This window comes from Dipteris shenzhenensis, chromosome 15 (assembly GCF_047967505.1).
Source record: "Dipteris shenzhenensis isolate YYH24624 ecotype China chromosome 15, Dip_SZ_1.0, whole genome shotgun sequence".
NCBI lineage: Eukaryota > Viridiplantae > Streptophyta > Polypodiopsida > Gleicheniales > Dipteridaceae > Dipteris > Dipteris shenzhenensis.
Window position 1 is genome coordinate 10,869,425 of NC_141610.1, and position 20,792 is coordinate 10,890,216.

Here is a 20,792-nt window from a genome sequence, read left to right on the forward strand (position 1 = left end):
CCTTACTGTTCACCGCTCTCACTACTCCTGGCAGTAGGTCTCCATCCCTAGTCCAAGAAGCTTGCACACAGCCTGGAACTGTCACTATTGATTACACTTGGCCATACAGTTCCCCATAGCTGTTACCAGTTCCCAATTCGTCATCCATCTGCTCAAAGCAAAGAAAGAAAGCATACCAAAGCTTTCTCTATTGTCTAGGATTGCCCTGACCAATAGTTTCTTACCCTACGGGTCGCACATATCCTGATACAAAAACTTGTTTCCCAAAAGAGATCTAGCATCACAATACAACAAACACTATGGCAGTCACATCTGTACCCTCCCTCTCGGGGTTCCAAAGATACTTTCCCATTCCAAGCATGGATTTCCCGACCCCTGTCTACTTAGCCAGTCTACTTAGCCACGAGGATGTACCAAAGATGTGCCGTCTGCCTAGCAACCACTGCCTGCATGTGACCCATCTCTTAAAGAAACCAAAAACATATTCCCACACGGAACATGTTACCAATAAGATACACAAATGAATTCAAACCCGCTTGCATTCAGTGCTCTTTCCAGTCTCAATAGGCATTAGTATCACAAACATTAGCCGTGCATGCCTTTGCTCTCACTCTTACTCAGTGCAAACACCTACATTTAACTTGAGAGCATTTACTAGTGGCCGGAACAAGACCACACACTCCCCAGAAAATCACAGGTATCCACTAACTCACTAGAATAACCAAACAATAAGTGAAAGCATGATTGAACTGCCCACGGTGCTCAGAAGCACGGACAACCTCCACAAGCATTCATTGTGAACCATCCTACCAAGCAAGTCTCTCTAAAAACACAGCCCGATGCTCACGGGCAATCATTAGAAAGCATGAGTGAACCCTTTACCAGCTTAGAGCTCAACCGAGCTCATTCATGAGCCGTTGCACACCTCTCTACTAGCTTTCTGCTCACGTGGCCATGTAGTGGGCTGCAGCCAACACCTTGGACCCCAAATGCTTGTACACGTAGCATCTACTGTCCGTACTGTTGGGGAAATAATGTCACATACGGCTGTTCCGTACCAACGCTTCGTAAGGTTATCCGTATGAGCATTTATTTCTTGCATAACCCTTCCATATAGTGCATTTCATGCATGCGTAGCCTTTTCCGTACTGTTGCATTTAATGCATGCACAGTCGTCCGTACTCCCGTGTATGTCCGTACATGTATGTCCGTACATCACCGGTGGCCATTAATGCTCCATACGCCTATACCGTATTGTTGTACGGACACAGACTCTCTCCCTCCTTGTTTCCTTCCTGCAGGCGCCCATTTGCGTGAGGACTCCTCTTTTCTGTCAAACTCCCCCCCGCACCTTTCTTCTCCGTCAACCCCTTGGCCCAAGGCCTTCCTTGCCAAAAAGGTATGCATGGGCTTGCCACGTGGCAGCCCATGCCTTGGGTTGCCCCCAAGGGCCTCATTTTCCCCTAGGCCCCCCTCTGGTGGGGCCTTTTTAAAAGCCCACCAATGGCCAACCTTAACTCTAAGGTTCTTTGGCCCCCTCTTGGCCCAAACCCCCCAAATTCAGCCCCAAGGCACGAATGCTAGGGGTTGTAGCGCATGAAGCAACCCTTGACAACGCTCTTTGTTTTCCTTGGGTCTTGTCCACATGCAAGCCAACATGCATGCGCCATAAATCACGCCCTGGTGACATACCCCTCTCTTGAAAGATTGCAAGCGTTGTCGATTGCATTCTGAAACACATGTGAATATACCATCATTAGAGCCTGTATCACAAACTGGCATAGCATATATGATTGTTCAGATCTTAGGTTAGCAATCCATATACACTACAAAAACCTCTTAGTGACTAGTACACTGATCATAGAGGTCCCAAGGCAGATATACTGTCAGCAAGCAGTACCTCGGGTGAAACATACAATGTCACCATGCGACCTCCAAATATCTGAGCATGTCTGTAACAAAGAGACAGAGGTACTATCCCTCTCTTGAGCATCATGCAATGCTCTAGACCTACGCTCTGCTGAGCCTGAAAGAGCCACAACTGAAGTTGGCTCAAGCTAAAAAGCTTCCAAGTAAAGCTGAAACAATTGAGGTGTATCTGCCAGATCACCCTCTTCCAGCCATTTTGCATACAAACCAGGGAAACTTTACCTCTGACTTTCCTTCCCTTATGTGCCAATACCTGCTGTGGAACTAAGATATCATCAAGTTCCTCATGCTCTGGCTACACACAGAAGGCATATCCTCTGGCACATCTCTTGGAAAGGTTTGAGAAGATTCACATTTCAAGCATTATGAATCCTTCAAAGATCCGGTAGCTTCAAACAGTAAGCTACATCACTGATGTACCAAAGATGTGCCGTTTGCCTAGCAACCACTGCCTGCATGTGACCCATCTCTTAAAGAAACCAAAAACATATTCCCACACGGAACATGTTACCAGCCAAAGCTAGCAAATAAGATACACAATGAATTCAAACCCGCTTGCATTCAATGCTCTTTCCAGTCTCAGTAGGCATCAGTATCACAAACATTAGCCCTGCAGGGCTTTGCTCTCACACCCATGTAACCATAGGCATTCATACTCAGTGCAAACAACTGCATTTAACCCGAGAGCATTTACTAGTAGCCCAAACAAGACCACACACTCCCCACACAATCACAAGTGTCCACTGACTCACTAGAATAACCAAACAATGGGTGAAAGCATGATTGAACTTCCCACAATGCTCAGAAGCACATACAACCTTTGCAAGTATTCATTGTGAACCATTCTGCCAAGCAAGTCTCTCTAAAAACACAGCCCAATGCTCACGGGCAATCACTAGAAAGCATGAGTGAACCCTTTACCAGCCAAGAGCTCAACCAAGCTCATTCATGAGCCATTGTACAACTCTCTACCAGCTTTTTGCTCACGTGGCCACGTAGTGGGCTGCACCCAGCACCTTGGACCCCAAATGCTTGTACACTCAGCCTGAAAATCTCACGTGGGAGTTTCGGGAGCCCATCTATCGTCCGTACTCTTGGGGAAATAATGTCACGTACGGCTGTTCGTACCAGTGTACGGCTGTCCGTACCACTGTATGGCTGTCCGTACCAACGCTTCGTAAGGTTATCTGTATGAGCATTTATTTCTTGCATAACCCTTTCATATAGCGCATTTAATGCACGCGTAGCCTTTTCCGTACTGTCGCATTTAATGCATGCACAACCGTCCGTACTCCATGGACGTCCGTACATCAACGGTGGCCATTAATGCTCCGTACGCATCTACCGTACTGTTGTACGGACACAGACTCTGTCTCGTCTCGTTTCTTTGCTGCAGGGGCCCATCTCCGTGAGGACTCCTCTTTTTTGTCAAACTCCCCCCCGCGCCATTCTTCTCCGTCAACCCCTTGGCCCAAGGCCTTCCTTGGACTTCCTTTCCAAAAAGGTATGCATGGGCTTGCCATGTGGCAGCCCATGCCTTGGGTTGCCCCCAAGGGCCTCATTTTCCCCTAGGCCCCCCTCTAGTGGGACCTTTTTAAAAGCCCACCAATGGCCAACCTTAACTCTAAGGTTCTTTTCTTTGGCCCCCTCTTGTCCCAAACCCCCCAAATTCACCCCCAAGGCACAAATGCTAGGGGTTCTAGCACATGAAGCAACCCTTGACAACGCTCTTTGTTTTCCCAGGGTCCTACCCACATGCAAGCTAACATGCAAGCGCCAGAAATCACGCCCTCGTGACAGAGGTCTCCATGATGGGTGTTCTAGACACTCCCCCACAAAGGATGCATTGATCTGTGGATGGATTCGCGCTCTCTCCTAGACTATATGTTCATTACGAGGTTGAATTTTATAGGTGATGTATATTCTTGTATGGGCTATTTCAGCCTATTTTCTTTACTTTCACGGTGGGTTTTAAGCAGCAACCTGGGTAGTTTGAGGAGGGTATGTCACAGAGATGTGAAAAGTGATGTAAAGTAACTCAAACCACGCTTAACTTGGGATTAACCATGGTTAAGTCTAGTAATAGTTTGGCCGTGAAGGACTAGCTAGAGGAAGTGCAAACTTCCGAGAAGTTCCTATAGGCAAAGTCTAAGGGCGCCATTAGGTCCTAGGGGCAAGGCAAAGGCACTAGAGAGGGGTCTAAAAGTTGGGCCCAAGGATAACCAACGTTGTCCTTGGTCAGGTGGGTTAGAGATTTAATGAAGGGCCAAGTGTCATGCATGCAGGTGCATGCCCTTTTCCCACCTACCATCTCTCTCCTCTCACCCTCCTGGAGCATTCAAGGCCTAGTAAAAGCATTCTGGGCAGATTTCAACATCATGCTTAGTTTCTTTCCTGCTATTTTTGCTGTTGGCTGCACTCCTCACCTTTTGGCTGGCTTCCTCCCCCTTTTTCGCTGCTGCACACAGCCCAAGGCTGCATGCATGAGTCCAAGGTAGTTGCACGGACAATTGGCGCATTTATCCAAGCGGCTGTACGAACTATTCTGGGCGTGAGATTCGAGGAGGGCACACTTCCGAGGAGGTTTTCTTGGCACAGATCCTGGAACATAGACTTCGGGGCAGATGTGGCAACTTTTTGTCCTCTACAACTCTTTCTGGTCCTCCCTTCCGCCTTCTATTTGCTCCTTTTCTCTTTTCTTGGAAGCGGGAAAACTCCTACACCCTGCTAGGGGCCTGACAGGGGATAGGTGCGAGGAACAGAGCTCGCCCCTCTGACATGGACAGCGGGCTTTTGGATTTGGACTTCCATTTGTTTGCATTTCTTGCTTTGAAGCATTTTGCAATGCATGTGTGGTGTTTTGCAGTCTCTCTCAAGTTCTAGCAAGCACCTAGAGGCAAGGGTGTTCTTGGGGAAAGGCTTAAAGATAGTGTGGATGCATGTGATAGCCTTAAGGCTACTTGGGTACACTTTGCTAGAGTCAAGGCTACTTGGGTACACTTTGCTAGTGGTTTGGATGCTTGGATGCCTTTCAATTGGGTCAGTTCAGAAGTGGATGCCTAAGATTGCCTTACCAGTTGGATTCTAGTGGTACACTTGGATTTGATGCCCAGAAGACAGTTAGAGGATTTGCAGAGAGGAACAGTGTGGGGGTGAACCCTTGGTGTAAAGCATTTCCATTCAGAAGCATTAAATAAATACTGAGAGGGGTGCCAAGGCATTTGGGACCAGTGGGCATGTTGTGTACTATTTTCACTGAGCAGGGGCATTCTAGCCTCCCCATTGTTGTTGAAGTTTATTTCTAAGTATTGTTAAGTGACTGAATTGACTGAAGCTTGCATTACGGCTATTTATGAGGTTTATGATTGAGTAGATAAAGATTACTGCCCTTTAGTTCTTTGAAGGCCGGTAATAGAAGGAACCATCATCTCAAGTCAATATGGTTGACGTAGTAGTGGCGGGGAAGGGAGACGTAGTAGTGGCGGGGAAGAGAGACAATCCCCATGTGATTGTGACACTGTTGGGAGCTTTGACAAGGTCACAAACCGAAGGTGACAATTGTATTGACGACAAGACCACGTCTGTCACCAAATCTAGTACAAGTGCATCCCCACCGGTGCTTCAAGAAAGTCATGCCCTCCCTCTGCGGTGGACAATATGCCCAATAATATCTCGTGTGTCGTCTATTATTAGTGGATCCAAAAGAATCTCTACGGGCACACGGCCATCAAGGCCTATCTCACGAGCTCTAAGAGTGGTCCCTTAGGTGAACAATGTATGCCTTCAAGATACCAAGCTAGTTCAGAGTGTTACCAAAGATCGATAATCAAGTTTAAAGGACGAAGGAAGCGCACCTGAGTTTCCTTCCCATGGACAAGGAAGAGCAAGCAAGACCTTCCACCCTCCCTCCAAAAGCACACTCAACAAAGATAACGAGATGCTAGTGAGACATAGTACTACACAAGATAAGGGGAGCGGGTGATGAAAGACACACTACAAGAGACAATGGCTGGAAATTCAGATTTACACTCTCGATTTCGAGTGAGGTTTGACCCTTGGTTAGACGCTCGGAGGATCAGACTATTGCATTCTTGAATCACATGCCAAGAGATCGACACAAGGGACCTTTTCAAGACAGAGTTGGTAAGGAGGGGCCAACACCAAATAACTACTCTACGTACACTGGCCTCACGTGTGAACAAAGTTCAAGGCTCACAGTGGACATCAATGGGGTGCAATTTCTTCCTTGCCTTGAACATCGTGCCCAAAAGTACGCTGCAACAACTTGGTTTGAAGTTACCAAGTGACTTCCATTTCCAAGTTTGAATGGTTGATCAACGTAGAGTAAAGCCTATTGGAGAAGTCAAAGGTGTCAACATGAAGATTGGTGGAGTCACATTTCTATCCAACTTTGTTGTGTTGGATATGACCGAAGATCAACAAACCTATCCTCTACTTCTCAGCAGACCATGGCCGCGGTCGGCAAAGAATCCTTGGAACACCCTTCTAGATCGTCCTCGCTTGTCTGCACTCCCAAAGGCAATGCTGAACTGACTCAACTATTGCGTGGCATCGAGGACAAGTAGGGTTAGCCCCGAACCTGGACTTCCACAGGTTCATGGCAATCCCTCCATGAATAGAAAGTCAAAAGAAGAGAGTGATCTTTCTATTTTTGAGGGATTTCCAGAGCCTCCTCCAAATGCTTTTCTAAAATAGGTGGCCTTATCACGGCCTTATCACCTAGAAACAGGAAATAGGTGGCCTTATCACATTCTTGAGTTGGGTACATATCTTCCTTGCTTAGAAGAAATGATCAGTTCGATGTGTTACTAAAATGAGGCAAGGGTCTAGTATTGATGGCTGCAAGTGTTTGGTCACTCTTTTAATGACCTATGCACCATCTATAAATAATAGAACTTGGGTTTGTGTAGTTAGATACATAGAGGGTCTTCTGAAGCTTTAATTTGTATCCAAAGCAATAAAGTTTCCCTTTTTGTGCCGATCTTTGAGCCACATGAAATCCCTCAAAATTTTGGTTGAAGTGCTAATTTTCTACTTCTTTACAAATGTACTCTCCTGCTTTTCAACACACTCCAAGCAGTTCTCTTGTTTGAGCATAGTTTAGGGGAGAATGTATTTCTGATTAATGTGATTGAGGAGATCCATCTCGATTGCCTTGACAAAGTATTTAAATGTTGTCATGATGCTGGTATTTGCGTGAACCCTATCAATGCACATACTATGTAAAGTTTGGCATATTCCTTGGACATCTAGATCTCGCCATAGAATCAGATCTGAGACACTATAACGCACATGCCCAAGCCAACAAGAGTGATGCATGTATTAGTTTCTATTGAAAAATTTCAACGGATTTGGTCCAGCTCCCTTGTACCAACTAACTTGGAAAGAAACCTGATATGTGTTGCGTATTGTGAGAATTAGGCCTTTTGTTTCGGTGTGAGTGTAGTATGAAAGGGGTTTTTGTGTTTGTGACGTGTGTGAATTTGAAATTTTATTTGACCTTTCGGAGGAGATTAGATTTGATTTGATTTAGTTGTGTGACATCACCTGTGTTGTGTAGTGTGTGGAAGATAAGGCTGCCTCAGCCTATAAAAGAGGCACATTGTACTTTGCTAAGTAATCACATCAATACCGTGTGGCCTCACATGTCTCCATCATTTGATCATTGTCTCTCCCCCTCTCTTACGATGTGAAATCTAACATGGTATTAGAGCTGGCGTTTCTTGCATCTGCCAGGCCTAGAGATGCTTGCCGGTGAAAATAGTCGCGTTGATTGCTGCTGGTCGCTGCCATTCTTGGAGGAGGCTAAGTTTGTTTCAGGGCATCTTCTTTCTTGGTCAAATAAATACCTGAACCAGCACATTTTCTCTTCGGTTCACCGGCTTTCTCCCCTACTTCTTTCATGTTCTTCACGTAGCAACCAGCAACTGGTCATCCTTGACTGGTCGTCATCAGAGCTGGAGGTCGTCGTTCTTGCTGCCTGCCGTTTTCGACTGGAGATTGTCATTTTTTATAAGCCTGTTTTCCACCTAATGCTTCCCGTCACTTCTTCCCCAACAAAGAAGTCATGTTTCTGCAGTCGACCTCTACAGCCCATCGATTTCTTTCTCATAAGACATTGTCCTTCACAGCTAATCACTTCGTATGAGGCAACTATTATCTTTCATTAGCCCAAGGCAGCATTCCCTGTCCATCATCAGCAACATACAACCCGTTACATAGTCTGTCACTGATATGATATTCTCTGAAGTACAACTCACAAGTTTCCTCCAGCATGTCGCTGTTCCTGTCCACGATGGAAAAGCTTCCCTTATTATCATCTCTGCTCCTGCTGCTGATTCTTCATTTTAGGCCACATCGTCACCACCTCTAGCTGCTACCTTAAGAAAGAAAGATGTTGGCCTTTATTGGCTGTATATACCAAGCAATACCCCTCAAAATCCTACCTATGCAAAGCACACAAGAACTCTTGCACACCAAGAAACCACCCCTTGGAACCAAGTGTGAGAACTAGGCTTCAGTTTTCAGTGTGAGTGTGAAAGGGGTTTTGGGTTTGCGACTTGTGTGAGTTTGAAAGGTCACTTGAACTTTGGGATTAAATTAGATTAGATGTGGTTGTGTGACTTGTGGTGTGTAGTGTGTGGAAGATAAGGCTGCCTCAGCCTATGAAAGAGGCCAGTTGTACTTTGCTATGTCATCATGTCAATACATGAATACTGTTGCCGTACCTGCCTCCATCATTTGATCATTGTCTCTCTTCCTCTCTCACCATATGAAATTTAACAATTTGCATGGATCAAGTACAAGAATTTTGGCTAATGTGATTATAGGGTCATGAAATTGGCTATCATGGCTCATGGCTTAATTCTGCGACTCAATGATGAGTATCTAAATGTGGTGGAAGTCCAACATGCTCATGTGTGTGTAAACAATGACCTTATCTCTACATACATTCATTAATGGTGGATGATCTTATGGACACGTGTCATAGCTCATTGCATAGTAAAATTTTGAAATGGTTTGAAGCTTTGCGAGTTGAGACTTGTGAACCAGATGGCATGTGCAATCTTTTACTTTATTTAGATATTTGGACCTGAAGGTAGCCTTGTTGCTGTAAGCCCAGATGAAAGTATCATATTGTATAATTAATAGTTGTATTAATGAAAATGAAATGCATTCAAAGTCTGCCTTTCCCTCTCATAACTTAGGCTTGTTTGGCAATATCAGAGGCAAATTGTCAGTCGCGTTATGTATGCTGCCAAGACTGTAAATAAAGAGACGAGTAAACAACACCTATCAAGTATTGGCCTAACCCTTATTGTGATACTCTGGCATATAAAGGATACTGTCCTGATGATGATTCATGTAAAGCAATTATGAAAATATACGAGCGACAATGTTGGTTGCTTGAGACATAGAGACATGGTTGTCTTTGTGCATATTACACACATTTCATGCAGATAACAGAATTTAATTTTAAACCAGCTTTTTGACTATTTGATTACTGCGACTATACAGCATTTTTAAGTACAGAATTATTCTCATAACAGGCTCCATAAAGTACTAAAATCAAGCACAAATCGTAGGAGGGTCGATTGGGTATATAATCACTGACAATAAACTTCCGATCCATACCATGTCTTCTGGTTTGCACTCTGTTGTTTTAACGTTATGACTTGAACACAAGATGCAATGCTTAGGAATTCACTTTCTCATCACAGGTGGAAGAACCCCTATCTATGAGAGGGGTTAGTGAATGGAAGAGTTCCCAATCCGTGTATGCAAGGACAGAGTCTTAATGAGAAATCTTCATATCAAACAAAGGCCTGCTAATGTACTGACATTTTTGTCACAGGTTGTCTCACAATTTGGTTAGGTATGCTTGCGAATTGCTGATGACAGAGTCTTATACATGGATGGCGGCTAGTATCAGCTATTGTTTTGCATGAAAAGGAGGTTGATCTGGGAACTGCAGATGATAGCCCTACTTCTTCACAACATAATTTACCATGGGCATCTACTTGATATTGGTGCTTTTCCTTTCTTTTTAAATTTTAGCGGATCATTGAACTTTGCATGGCTTATGAGGACAATGCGAATTCCCCTACTTGCAAGAATAGAGACTCAAAGTATGGCAAGAATGTTCTCTTGTTCTTCATAATTGATTGGAAGCTTGCAAAAACATTGAACATCCTATCATGCTACTGCAAAATCATGAGCTATGAATCCAGTACTGTGAAGAACAATCAAAGAGGAAATAATGATCACTGGAATCCATGTACTTCAAACATGAATTCACAATTTGAAGGTGAAGCTCCATGAGCTCACTAGCAGATGTGGAGCATCATCGGTGAATTTGGTGACGACGTACTCCATGATACCAATGTCTCCCAACAATTTAGCCTGGCTCTCGTTGCTCTGTCATCAACTTATTATAACATCGTTCCGCATATCTCAAGCCTTTTTTTTAGTTTCAGGGAGAAGGCTCAAAAGACAACTGTCCTTCTTGTTGTCATCCCCTGTCATCATGCCAAGGTCTACCAAACTGCTGCTTTCATTTATTCAGTGGTGTTGGGCTGGCTATTAATAACTGTCATCTTTAGTCCGAGTGACAATTGCTGCAAATGTACCTTCATGTTCTGTATCTGCCTCCTAAACACACTTTCAGTTGGTTCTGTGCTCTGCTCATGCAAAGTTTCTTTTAATGTCTATGTGATGGATGTACTCGTTACCCAGACTCCATCCAATTTTTACCATGGCCCTTTTATCTTTGGGTTCCCAAGCACAGATTTTTCGGGACAAGAAGTTGGTTTGTATTGTACAATTCAATATTGACCAGACACCCTTTCCTGTGAGCACAAAACATGACAGGCGTGGAAATATGCTCCCATAATTTCGTGATAATTTTTTCTCTCTGATGAGCCATGACTTCTAACTCTACCTCGCATAGCTTCTCTGCTTGTGTATACTAAAATCATTTTCATACTGTAATTTAAACATTATGGACTCAGACAATAACTGCAACACATAGAGCTGAAAAAACATGCACAAATTCTCACTAGGACGAAGGGAATTCCACATGACAAAAGGTACATAGTATACAGGATAGAGGGGACAAGATGGGTTTCCCCCGCAAACCCCCCCCCCCCGCCCCCCCCCAGCCCCACACACACACCCCCTCCTTCCCTTTTTCCTCCTCCTCTCCTTATCAGGAATTTGTGTGTAAAATGGAATATACAGAGTACTCCTAGGCCCACAAAGAGGACAATCTTGATCACACAATAAATTGTGTGCTAAACAACTAGGCTAGGGACTGTGGGTGACAAAGAGGACAGTCTTGATCACCCATAAATTGTGTACAAATCAACTAGCTAGGGACTACAGCCTTCAAAATAGCTTTGGACTGATGACATAGAAGACTTTGTTAAATTTTAAGATCAAAAGACCAAGAAAGCAGGATGCTCTTTGAAGACTTGATATATCAATGAATGAATATATTAAGGAGATTTGATCGGAAGAGAAGGGGCATACAGACATCTTTATCAAGGTTAGGAAATCGATCATAGAAAATCTGCAAATTTATGTAGAAAGAAACTCATATACACACTCCGATTTGCATGGCAGGGTATGGGAAGCATCTTGAATTTGTTCGAGGAAAGAGGAGTAAGGAGAGGAGGTAGGGTAGGAAGAGGAAGAGGAAAGCAAGGAATGCCACTATGGAAATGGAAATGAAAGAGAAATGCAAGTTGACTCCAATGATACGACACACAATCACAAGTACAACCTTATATAATATAGATACTCGACATTGAGTACCAAAGTGCATATGGGATATCTCCCAATATGACACATGGCATCCATAGGACACACTAGATTAAAACACACATAAAACTCACTCATCTTGACTCCATTTCCTAACACCCCCCATGGAGTAAAGGTGAGGGACTACTGGAATGGAACCGAGAACGGAACATGGCAATAATGGGATCTACTAATCTGTGCACCCCATGTAACTCAGAGACTAAAGTCCGAGCATATTGAGAGGTTGATTCAAGCACTCTCATGGCTTGAGACTCAACATGACTCAGAGGCTCATGTCTTAGCATGGCTACATGACCCATTCATAGGTCTAGGGGCTACACCAACATCTTGGAACTCGGCTAGGCCTAATTTAAAAAACCCATGAGGCTCCCACAATACATCCCCTCCTGGCTCCAAAACAGGACTAATTAGTGACATGGAGCCACACATAACAAAGCAATACATTATTTTAGGAGGACTATCCAAGGTGGAGAACTCAAGGAGACAAACACTCGTGAGATTATTACAATCATTTTTGGGAAAATACCCAGGGCAGAGTACCCATGACTCATGGACAGGTTTAGAAAACAAAATCATCCTCATCTACCTCTTGAGTAAGAGCATGAGTTGGTGTCGGGATGTTTTCTTATTTTTCACTAACGGCAGCTACAACCAAGTTAGCATGGTCCTTGGATTGTTGCTTGGCAAGCTTATGAAAACAACAATTCTCTGTATGGCCAAGCTTCTTACAATATGTATACTTCAGAGGCTTGAATTTGTTTTTACCCTTAGAAAACAATGCCACTTTCTCATGGTCATCCTTATGTCTTCTTCATGATCAATAAGCATCGCAACCATCTTCATCAACCACACGAAGTGTTGGAATAATGTCACAATATTTAGGCTGGAATAATGTCACAATATTTAGGAATATCCTCAATGCTAGAAAGGAGGACAACAACCTGATCATCTTCCCCAATGGGGGCCTTCAACGCAGCAAGTTGAGTGATGAGAGATTCCATATGATTCAAATGTGCATTGAGAGAATCTTCATGCTTCATTTGAAGCTTAAAGAATACATGTCTAAGAAATACTTTGGAGTTGATAATTTTGTTACCAAATAGGCGTTCTAACTTTTCCAACAGTTCTTGTGCAGTGTAATCAAAATCTAAATTATGAATAACTTCATGAGACAAACCCAAACCAATAATAGCAAGAGCTTTGTCATTGATATTTTCCCATTGTAGGATTTTCTTCTCATCTGTTAAAGGCTTTTTGTCCTTTCCACTAACAACATTCCACACACCTTCCTTCATAAGAATAAGCCTCAGCTTGGTTTGCCATGTGGGAAAATTCTTGCCAGAGAATTCCTCAATGGTAATAGCAGACTTGAAAGCTCCATTTCAGCAAGAATGAAGCAAGAAGGAAGAGAGATATTGCAGACCTTCGATGTGAAGTAAACTCAGCAAATAGATGGAATCAAATCAGTCCCAACAGTAGCGAAAAATGAACGACCGAAAGTCCTACTCATGAATTGCAATCACCCAAGCTTCTTCGTGCCACGCAGCTGTAAACAGCCTCCCATCGATGCTTATAGGTCCACGCAATACTTATGAATTGGCTCCTCCGCACAGCAGACACGAACCAACTCCACAGTAGCACCTTGAATCAGAAATCCAATGCGCCTTCTCTTTGCAGGAACAAATCAGTTTCAAACGTGGCTTCTCCACACGGCAGCTCCATGAATCAGCACCAGCAGCCAAATCAGCTCCACGAATCAGCAGCTATGCTCGTACGTAGACAACACCAGTAGCCATCGTACACTCACAGCCAACGTGAGGAAGATGCCCGTGCAGCCAAATGAGGAGCGCCCATGAAGGGAAGAGAGAGTCAAGGTCACGTAGTATGATATGAAGGAGAAGGGAATGAAGAGGCTAAGGTAGGCTCTCCAAGAGGGAAGAGGGAGAGTAGCTTCCTTTGGCCTCCTTCAACCTCACTCCCTTGGAGAAGCAAGGAGGAAGGAAGAGAGGAGAGCTGGCTCTGATACCATGTGTTGGAGCAAAGAGGAGTAGGGAGAGGAGGTAGGGTAGGAAGAGGAAGAGAAAAGCAAGGAATGCAACTATGGAAATGGAAATGAAAGAGAAATGAATGAAAGTACTAAACCAATGAAAGACTTACATTGTGAAAGCTTGAAGTTGACTCCAATGATATGACACACAATCACAAGTACAACCTCATATAATCTAGACATTGGACATAGAGTACCAAAGTGCATATGGGATATCTCCCAATATGACACGTAAGATCACTGCAAGATCCTCTATGCTGAAGCAAAACTCCAAAAACATTGGGCAATCATCTCAAAGTCACTTGCCATGCAACAGTGATAGGTACCATCCCCATCTGCTTCAGCCAAGGTCCAATCATGCCCAACCAAATATCTTTCATTGCCGGAGGCTGGTTCATATTAGACACCAAAACCTATTGAGCATCTTTTGTAAGCCTATTACTCCAATAAATGTCTCTCCAATGAGTGGGTCCAAGGGGCAGGGACGCTAAGTGTGGGTGACTACCAATATGAGTGGTGTACGAGAGAAAAGGCTTCCATATTGTCTTGTCAGATTGCTCTACATAAGCAGGCTAGAACCACTATCCTTGGTCCTAGTGTACCTCTCTAGAAGAATGGCTCTTGTAGAGCTAGAGTCTCCAATGGTTGTTCTTGAGGGGTTTGGGGTCGATGGACCAATGTTTCCACAATCTCCCATGATTCTAATCCTATGCCATTACAATGAATCTAGCACATAGTTAAGGCTTCCCAGAGCGCTCGAGATGAAGGGTCCCGCCCAAACCTATTTTATAGATGACAAAAGGGCATGTCCTGCAAGATTCATTCTTTCTCCATTTGAATTGATAGAACATAAAGCAGACTCGAAGGGGGACTCGAGCCTTGGCAAATTGTCCCATCCAATTGACCTCCACCTTTGGTATCTTGATTCCCTCAACTTAGGCCCTCACACCACACCTTTGAAATGGCTTCTTATGGGACGCTCCTGTAGGAACAAGAATGGAGATGGATTGTGAACACAAGAGAACAAGAAGTAAACGCAAGTGAACTTCAATTGAAATGTTCAACCAAATGAAGTACAAGTACTTGGTATATATAGTCCAAGTACTAATACTCAAAATAGACTAAGTCCTAGTCTATCCTACACCATCGTATCATTGTATATCTCTACAAATCCCCCCTCAATGATATAGCTGAAGTACTCTGGAATGATGTTAAAAGTACCTAAAGTACCATGGTTACACAAATTCATCCACATGTAGATATAGCAACCTATGGGAGTACAAAGAAAAACAATGTCATTTTACAACCCCCCTTGACATTGTTTGAATGTCTCTGATCCCCAAGCCGCGTCGATGATGTGCGAAGAGAGGCGCTAACAGGCTTTTCGTGAAAGATATCTGCCACATTGTCCTCAGTGGAACAATATGTAAGATCAATGAAGCCATCCTGAATACCATCCCACACATAATGATAGTGATTTTCAATGTGTTTCATGCGAGCATGAAGATAGGATTGTTGCCTATGGTGATGCAACTCTGGTTGTCACAAAAGATCGAAGATGCCTCACCATCCTGAGCATGATGCAAATCATGCAGGAGCTTCCTTAACCTCATACATTTCATAGTGGTTGCGTTTGCTGCTTTATATTCAGCTTCACTGGAGGAGAGAGAGACGCGGCTTTGCTTCTTACCGAGCCATGATATGCACGCGGAGCCCAATGAGAAGCAATAACCTGAAGTACACTTGCGGTCATCAATGTCCCCTGACCAATCTAGTCTGAAAAACCACTCAGCAATACATCACCATATGGAGCATAATGCAGCCCATAAGAGAGTGTACCATGTACATATCTGAGAACCCTTTTGTTGTGTTCCAATGCGTGGCTGTGGGATAATGCATGAATTGACTGAGTAACCCTGTGACATAGGCAATGTCTGGTCTAGTGGAACATAAGTAGATAAGACTACCCACTAGCTGCCTTAGACCATCGTTGACACATACGATCACGTTCGATGCGTACCGTTCGATATTAGTACGGTACTAAATGAACTAAAAAATCTTAGGCGTACGTCCGATGGTACGTTCGATACCCAAAACAAAAGACAAAGATTTTAGAGTTTTGGAGTAGGTACTTGTACAAGCTTTAAAACTTGTACAGAACATGTAATATAGGTGCTTGATGGAGATAGAGAGAGAGAGATGAAGATGCTTGATGCAGCTTGAGCCTCGTCACTTGTTGGAGATGGAGAAGGGAGAGTCGAGACTAAGTCGGAGGTAGATGGTTAGTGTGAGATCATAGTGAGGAGAGAGGGGTTTTATATGGAACCTTGCCATTTGGGAGGCCCAAAATCAGTTTGGTAGAACCACCACCAATACAAAACCAGTCATCCAAAACAAACGAACGCACATTTATTTATTTATTTTTTTAAAACATACCGTACGGAACGTACGGAATGTTCCGTACGTTAAACAAGGGCAACCATGCCTTAGAGTGTGCCATCAAACTTTTCAGACTCATCATGCTTACTCAGCTTCATTCCCTTTTCCAATGGAGTGGCCACATGTTTACAATTCTCCATTTTAAATTTCTGCAAGAGGCCCTTGGAATACTTTGTCTGTGACATGTTGATCTCCCCTTGGGTCTACCAAAACTCAATGCCAAGACAATAGTGAAGTAATCCCAGATCTGTCATATCAAATGTCTAACATAAGACGGATTTCAGTGCTGCAATTTTTTGCAAATTACTACCAGTGAGTATAATGTCATCCACATATAAATGACCAAATCTGTGTTTTCTTGGTGAACATAGAGATTGGGCTTCGTATGTGTACTCACAAAGCCCTAGGACAGCAAAAACTGATGTATCTTGTGATACCATGCACGAGGTGCTTGCTTGAGCCCATATAATGGCTTTTTCAGCTTGCATACCTTGTGCTCTTGTCCCTCCATCACAAAACCTTGGGGTTGTTGCACATAGACCTCCCCTTTGATATCCCCATTCAGAAAGGCAGTCTTGACATCCATCTGAAAGACTGGCCAACCATAATTTGCCGCTAAGGAAATGACACAACGAACGGTAGTCATTCTGGCTACTGGAGCAAAGGTCTCCTCATAGTCAATTCCTTCTTCCTGAGGATACCCTTCGGCAACAAGACGGGCCTTGTGTTTCTTAACAGTACCATCTGCATGATACTTGACTTAGTAGATCCATTTAACCACATTCTTGCCTATAGAAGGATCAACCAAATCCCATGTACCATTTTTCTCAATGGATCTAATTTCTGATTTCATGGCTTCCTGTCATGCGGGATGTCCTTGGGCATCCTCAAAACGTTGAGGTTCTGATTCAGCTTCCATCACTGTAGTCATCAAGGCAAAAATGATTTGATTATGAGCACTTTTGGTGCTGGCCCTGGTCTAGCATTTGCAAGAATCAACCTAGCCCATCTTGGAACTGATTTTTCACATGTACCGCTGGCTGTACCACTGGGAATAGCAACTGGAAGTGCACCCGGAGTTGCATCCTTTGCACGATGGTGATAGTGCTTCCAAATATTGGGTTGTCCCTCTCCATGAGCTGGCTACAAGTCTAAACCATTTGAGGGAGAAACACCCTCAACATGTGGCAACTCAATTGAAGTCTAAGAGGTAGAAGGTCTTCGAAGGAACATAGTGGTAGGGAGAGCAGCAAGCTAACACTAGGAACGAAAAGGAAAGATAGCAAATATAATGAAATGGAAATAAAATGGCAAGGAAATGAAAGCAATGAATAAGTACTTACATGTAGACCAAAGTAGCTTGTACTTGTATGAGTTGAGGGATTTGACAAGTGACAAGTACAATGTCTTTATAGGATAGGCACACACTAAGTACCAAATGTATATGGGATAACTCCCAATATGACAGAAGTGGCAGCTCATTAAGGATGGCTTTCTCCCACCTAAGCTAGCTGCCCACGTCTCACTTCCAAGGGCGTAACTCACTACGCAAGCAAGCCACAGTATGCAAGCAAGCTCCAAGTGCGCCATCTTTTATGCTCTATCCAATGGGGCTCTCTTTAATTTCAACAAACCACAGGACGCAAGCAAGCTCCAAGAAGAGAGAGCCCAGTTACAAAAGAAGAGAATGCCACCCATAAAGCATTGTCTCTTAAAATTGCAACTATCTTGCCTCTTTGTTGTAATTCTTGGTTTTCAGAAAGCAGAATTGGAAGAGAGCAAGCTCCAAGAAGAGAGAGCCCAGTTACAAAAGAAGAGAATGCCACCCATAAAGCATTGTCTCTTAAAATTGCAACTATCTTGCCTCTTTGTTGTAATTCTTGGTTTTCGAAAGCAGAATTGGAAGAGAACAAGAGAGTCAATTTTCATAGCTCTTGGTCTGCAAAAGAACGATTGAAAAATTTGCTTTAGAAATTCATGCTCATGCGATTGTACATGGAGAACGTTGGTTTGGTTGTAAAGTAGATCATTGCATATGGAGAACGTTGATTGAAAACGGCTGTAGAGCAGTCTGGCTACTGAAATAGGTTGATTAATTAAGGCGATCAAATTCTAGCGCTAAACGCCACTAATGTGTTTTCTATCACTCTCCTGTGGCACTCCTAGACACCTAGTACTATGAAACTCATACTAGGACTCACTAGAACACTCCAAAATTGACTGAACTTGACTCCATTTCCTAACACCCCCCATGGAGGAAAGGTGAGGGACTAATGGAATGGAACCCAAAACAAGATCTATGATGGTCATCGGATTGTGCAATGTCTGAACTAGACATGGCTCCCATGCAATCTCATAGGCTAAAGTCTGAGCATGGTAGTCTGAGCATGGTTCAGAGGTTAGACTGAGCATCTCATGGCTTTACGTCCCAAACATGACTTAGAGGCTCATGTCTTAGCATGGATGCATGACCAACTCAAAGGTCTAGGAAACCAGAGCACCAACATCCTGGAACTCAAATGTCAGGCCTGATAGATAGATCCATCTAAGACCAATACAGAGTAGGTTCCCTCAATACATCTCCCCTTGGCTCCAGGGACTAATGAGGGACATGGAGCCACACACAAGAAAATAAACAAATGAATACATCATTTTAGGAGACTATCCCAAGGTAGAGAACCTTTATTGACTCAAGAAAACCATAATTGCATTCATTTTGGGGGGTTACCCAGGGAGAATACCCTTGACTCAAACATATAAAAAATAGGAAATATGTCATTCATTTTATGCATAGCAAGGGCAGAGAACCCATAAAACATCTCCAAGTGGCTGCCTGCACTAATGTCCACATCCCTTGTCAATGAAGATCATGGCGAGAATGCCCTGAACGATATGTTGATGTTGGCCATGGGAGCAGCTACAAGGAGCAATCACATGACGAGTCTCAAAATTTCGCGATGTGAGTCACCAAGATCAGAGCAGAGCCTCAAATTTGAGCAATTATGCCTAAAGGAGGCAAAATGCCCAAATGAATGTTAATTGAATTTTGAGAAATTCCCAAAAAATTTACATGTCAAAGACTTCAATTAGGACAAAGGATTGTAAAAGTCAAAAAAGCCCTAAATTTTGAAAATTAGGGTTTTTGCAAAAATTAGGGTTTCTTTCAAAAATTAGGGTTGGTAAACAACTGGTTGAAATAAGCAGAGTTGTAACCCCAAGTGTAGCTCAAGACAAAAATTCCAAAATCCCCAAAAAAATTTTAAGAAATGGGAAAGAAATTTGAAATTAGGACAGTTTGGGCAGGCATATCTTCAAATACCCATATCTTTCCGTAGAAACGTCGGATTGAAATCCTGTTAAAAGGAAAAATGTAGCTCTCAATGAGATCTACATTTTACTCTTTTGGCTCCACTTCAAATTCGATGTCGTTTGGTTTGCAAAGATGTCATAAACGTTGCGACCCTTATTTGTTGACGTGGCACGGGCAGCTTCAATAGTGACGAGGAGACTGATGGCAGAAATGGTGGACTGGAAAACCACTCTCTGTTGGTTGCTACAGCAAGAAACAGCTCACCAGTGAGGCTAAGGAGTAGAGGTAGAGGAGCTCAAGAGAGAAGAGGGCCTTCCAAGGAGGAAGAGGCTCAAGTAGCTTCATTGGCCTCCCTCACCTCAATCTCTTGGAAAGAGAAGGAGAAAGAAGGCTAGGAACATGGCTCTGATACCACATGAAGGAACATAGTGGTAGGGAGAGAAGCAAGCTAACACGAAGAACAAAATGGAAAGATAGCAAACATAATGAAATGGAAATAAAATGGAAAGGAAATGAAAGCAATGAACAAGTACTCACATGTAAGCCAAAGTAGCTTGTACTTGAATGAGTTAAGCGATTTGACATGTGACAAGTACAATGCCTTTATAGGATAGGCACACAAACACTAAGTACCAAATGTATATGGGATAACTCCCAATATGACACATGGCACTCCTAGACACCTAGTACTATAAAACTCATACTAGGACTCACTAGAACATTTTAAAACCGACTCAACTTGACTCCATTTATCCAGAGGTGTATCATCATGTGGAGGCAAATCCTCATTGATGGGCTGCATGCTATCATGCTCAGCAATGCTTATGATTACTTTCCTTGAGGCTAGATCATAAAGTCTGAAGCCTCTACTTTTAGTGCTATACCCCACAAAGATGCATTTAGTGCTCTTATCATCAAGCTTGGATCGATTCCGAGCCGGTACCAAAGCATATGCAACTAACCCAAATACCCTGATATGATTCACCTTGGGCTTATAGCCATAAAATGCATCAAAAGGCATCCTGTCAACCAATGCTTGTGTAGGGCATTGATTCTGAATATATGTGGCTATAACTATTGCCTCACCCCAAAATGCTTTTGACATTTTCTTAAATTTTAGCATACATCGTGTCATCTCCATGAGAGTCTTGTTCTTCATCTCTGCAATCGGATTGTGTTAAGGCGTGTATGGCACTATTTTGTGATGCCTTATCCCATTCTCTT

At 43.3% G+C, this 20,792-nt stretch overlaps 1 protein-coding gene across 3 annotated transcripts in view; it reads left to right on the forward strand.

The window, feature by feature from the left end:
* The window catches only part of LOC147893347 (uncharacterized), a 73,588-nt gene that overhangs the window by 23,868 nt on the left and 28,928 nt on the right, over positions 1-20,792 (forward strand). For all 3 annotated transcript variants that reach the window (XM_087386047.1, XM_087386048.1, XM_087386049.1), the window contains exon 3: positions 9,178-9,250. In XM_087386047.1, coding sequence (XP_087242173.1) covers positions 9,178-9,250 — 73 coding nt within the window. The remainder of the gene's footprint in view (positions 1-9,177; positions 9,251-20,792) is intronic.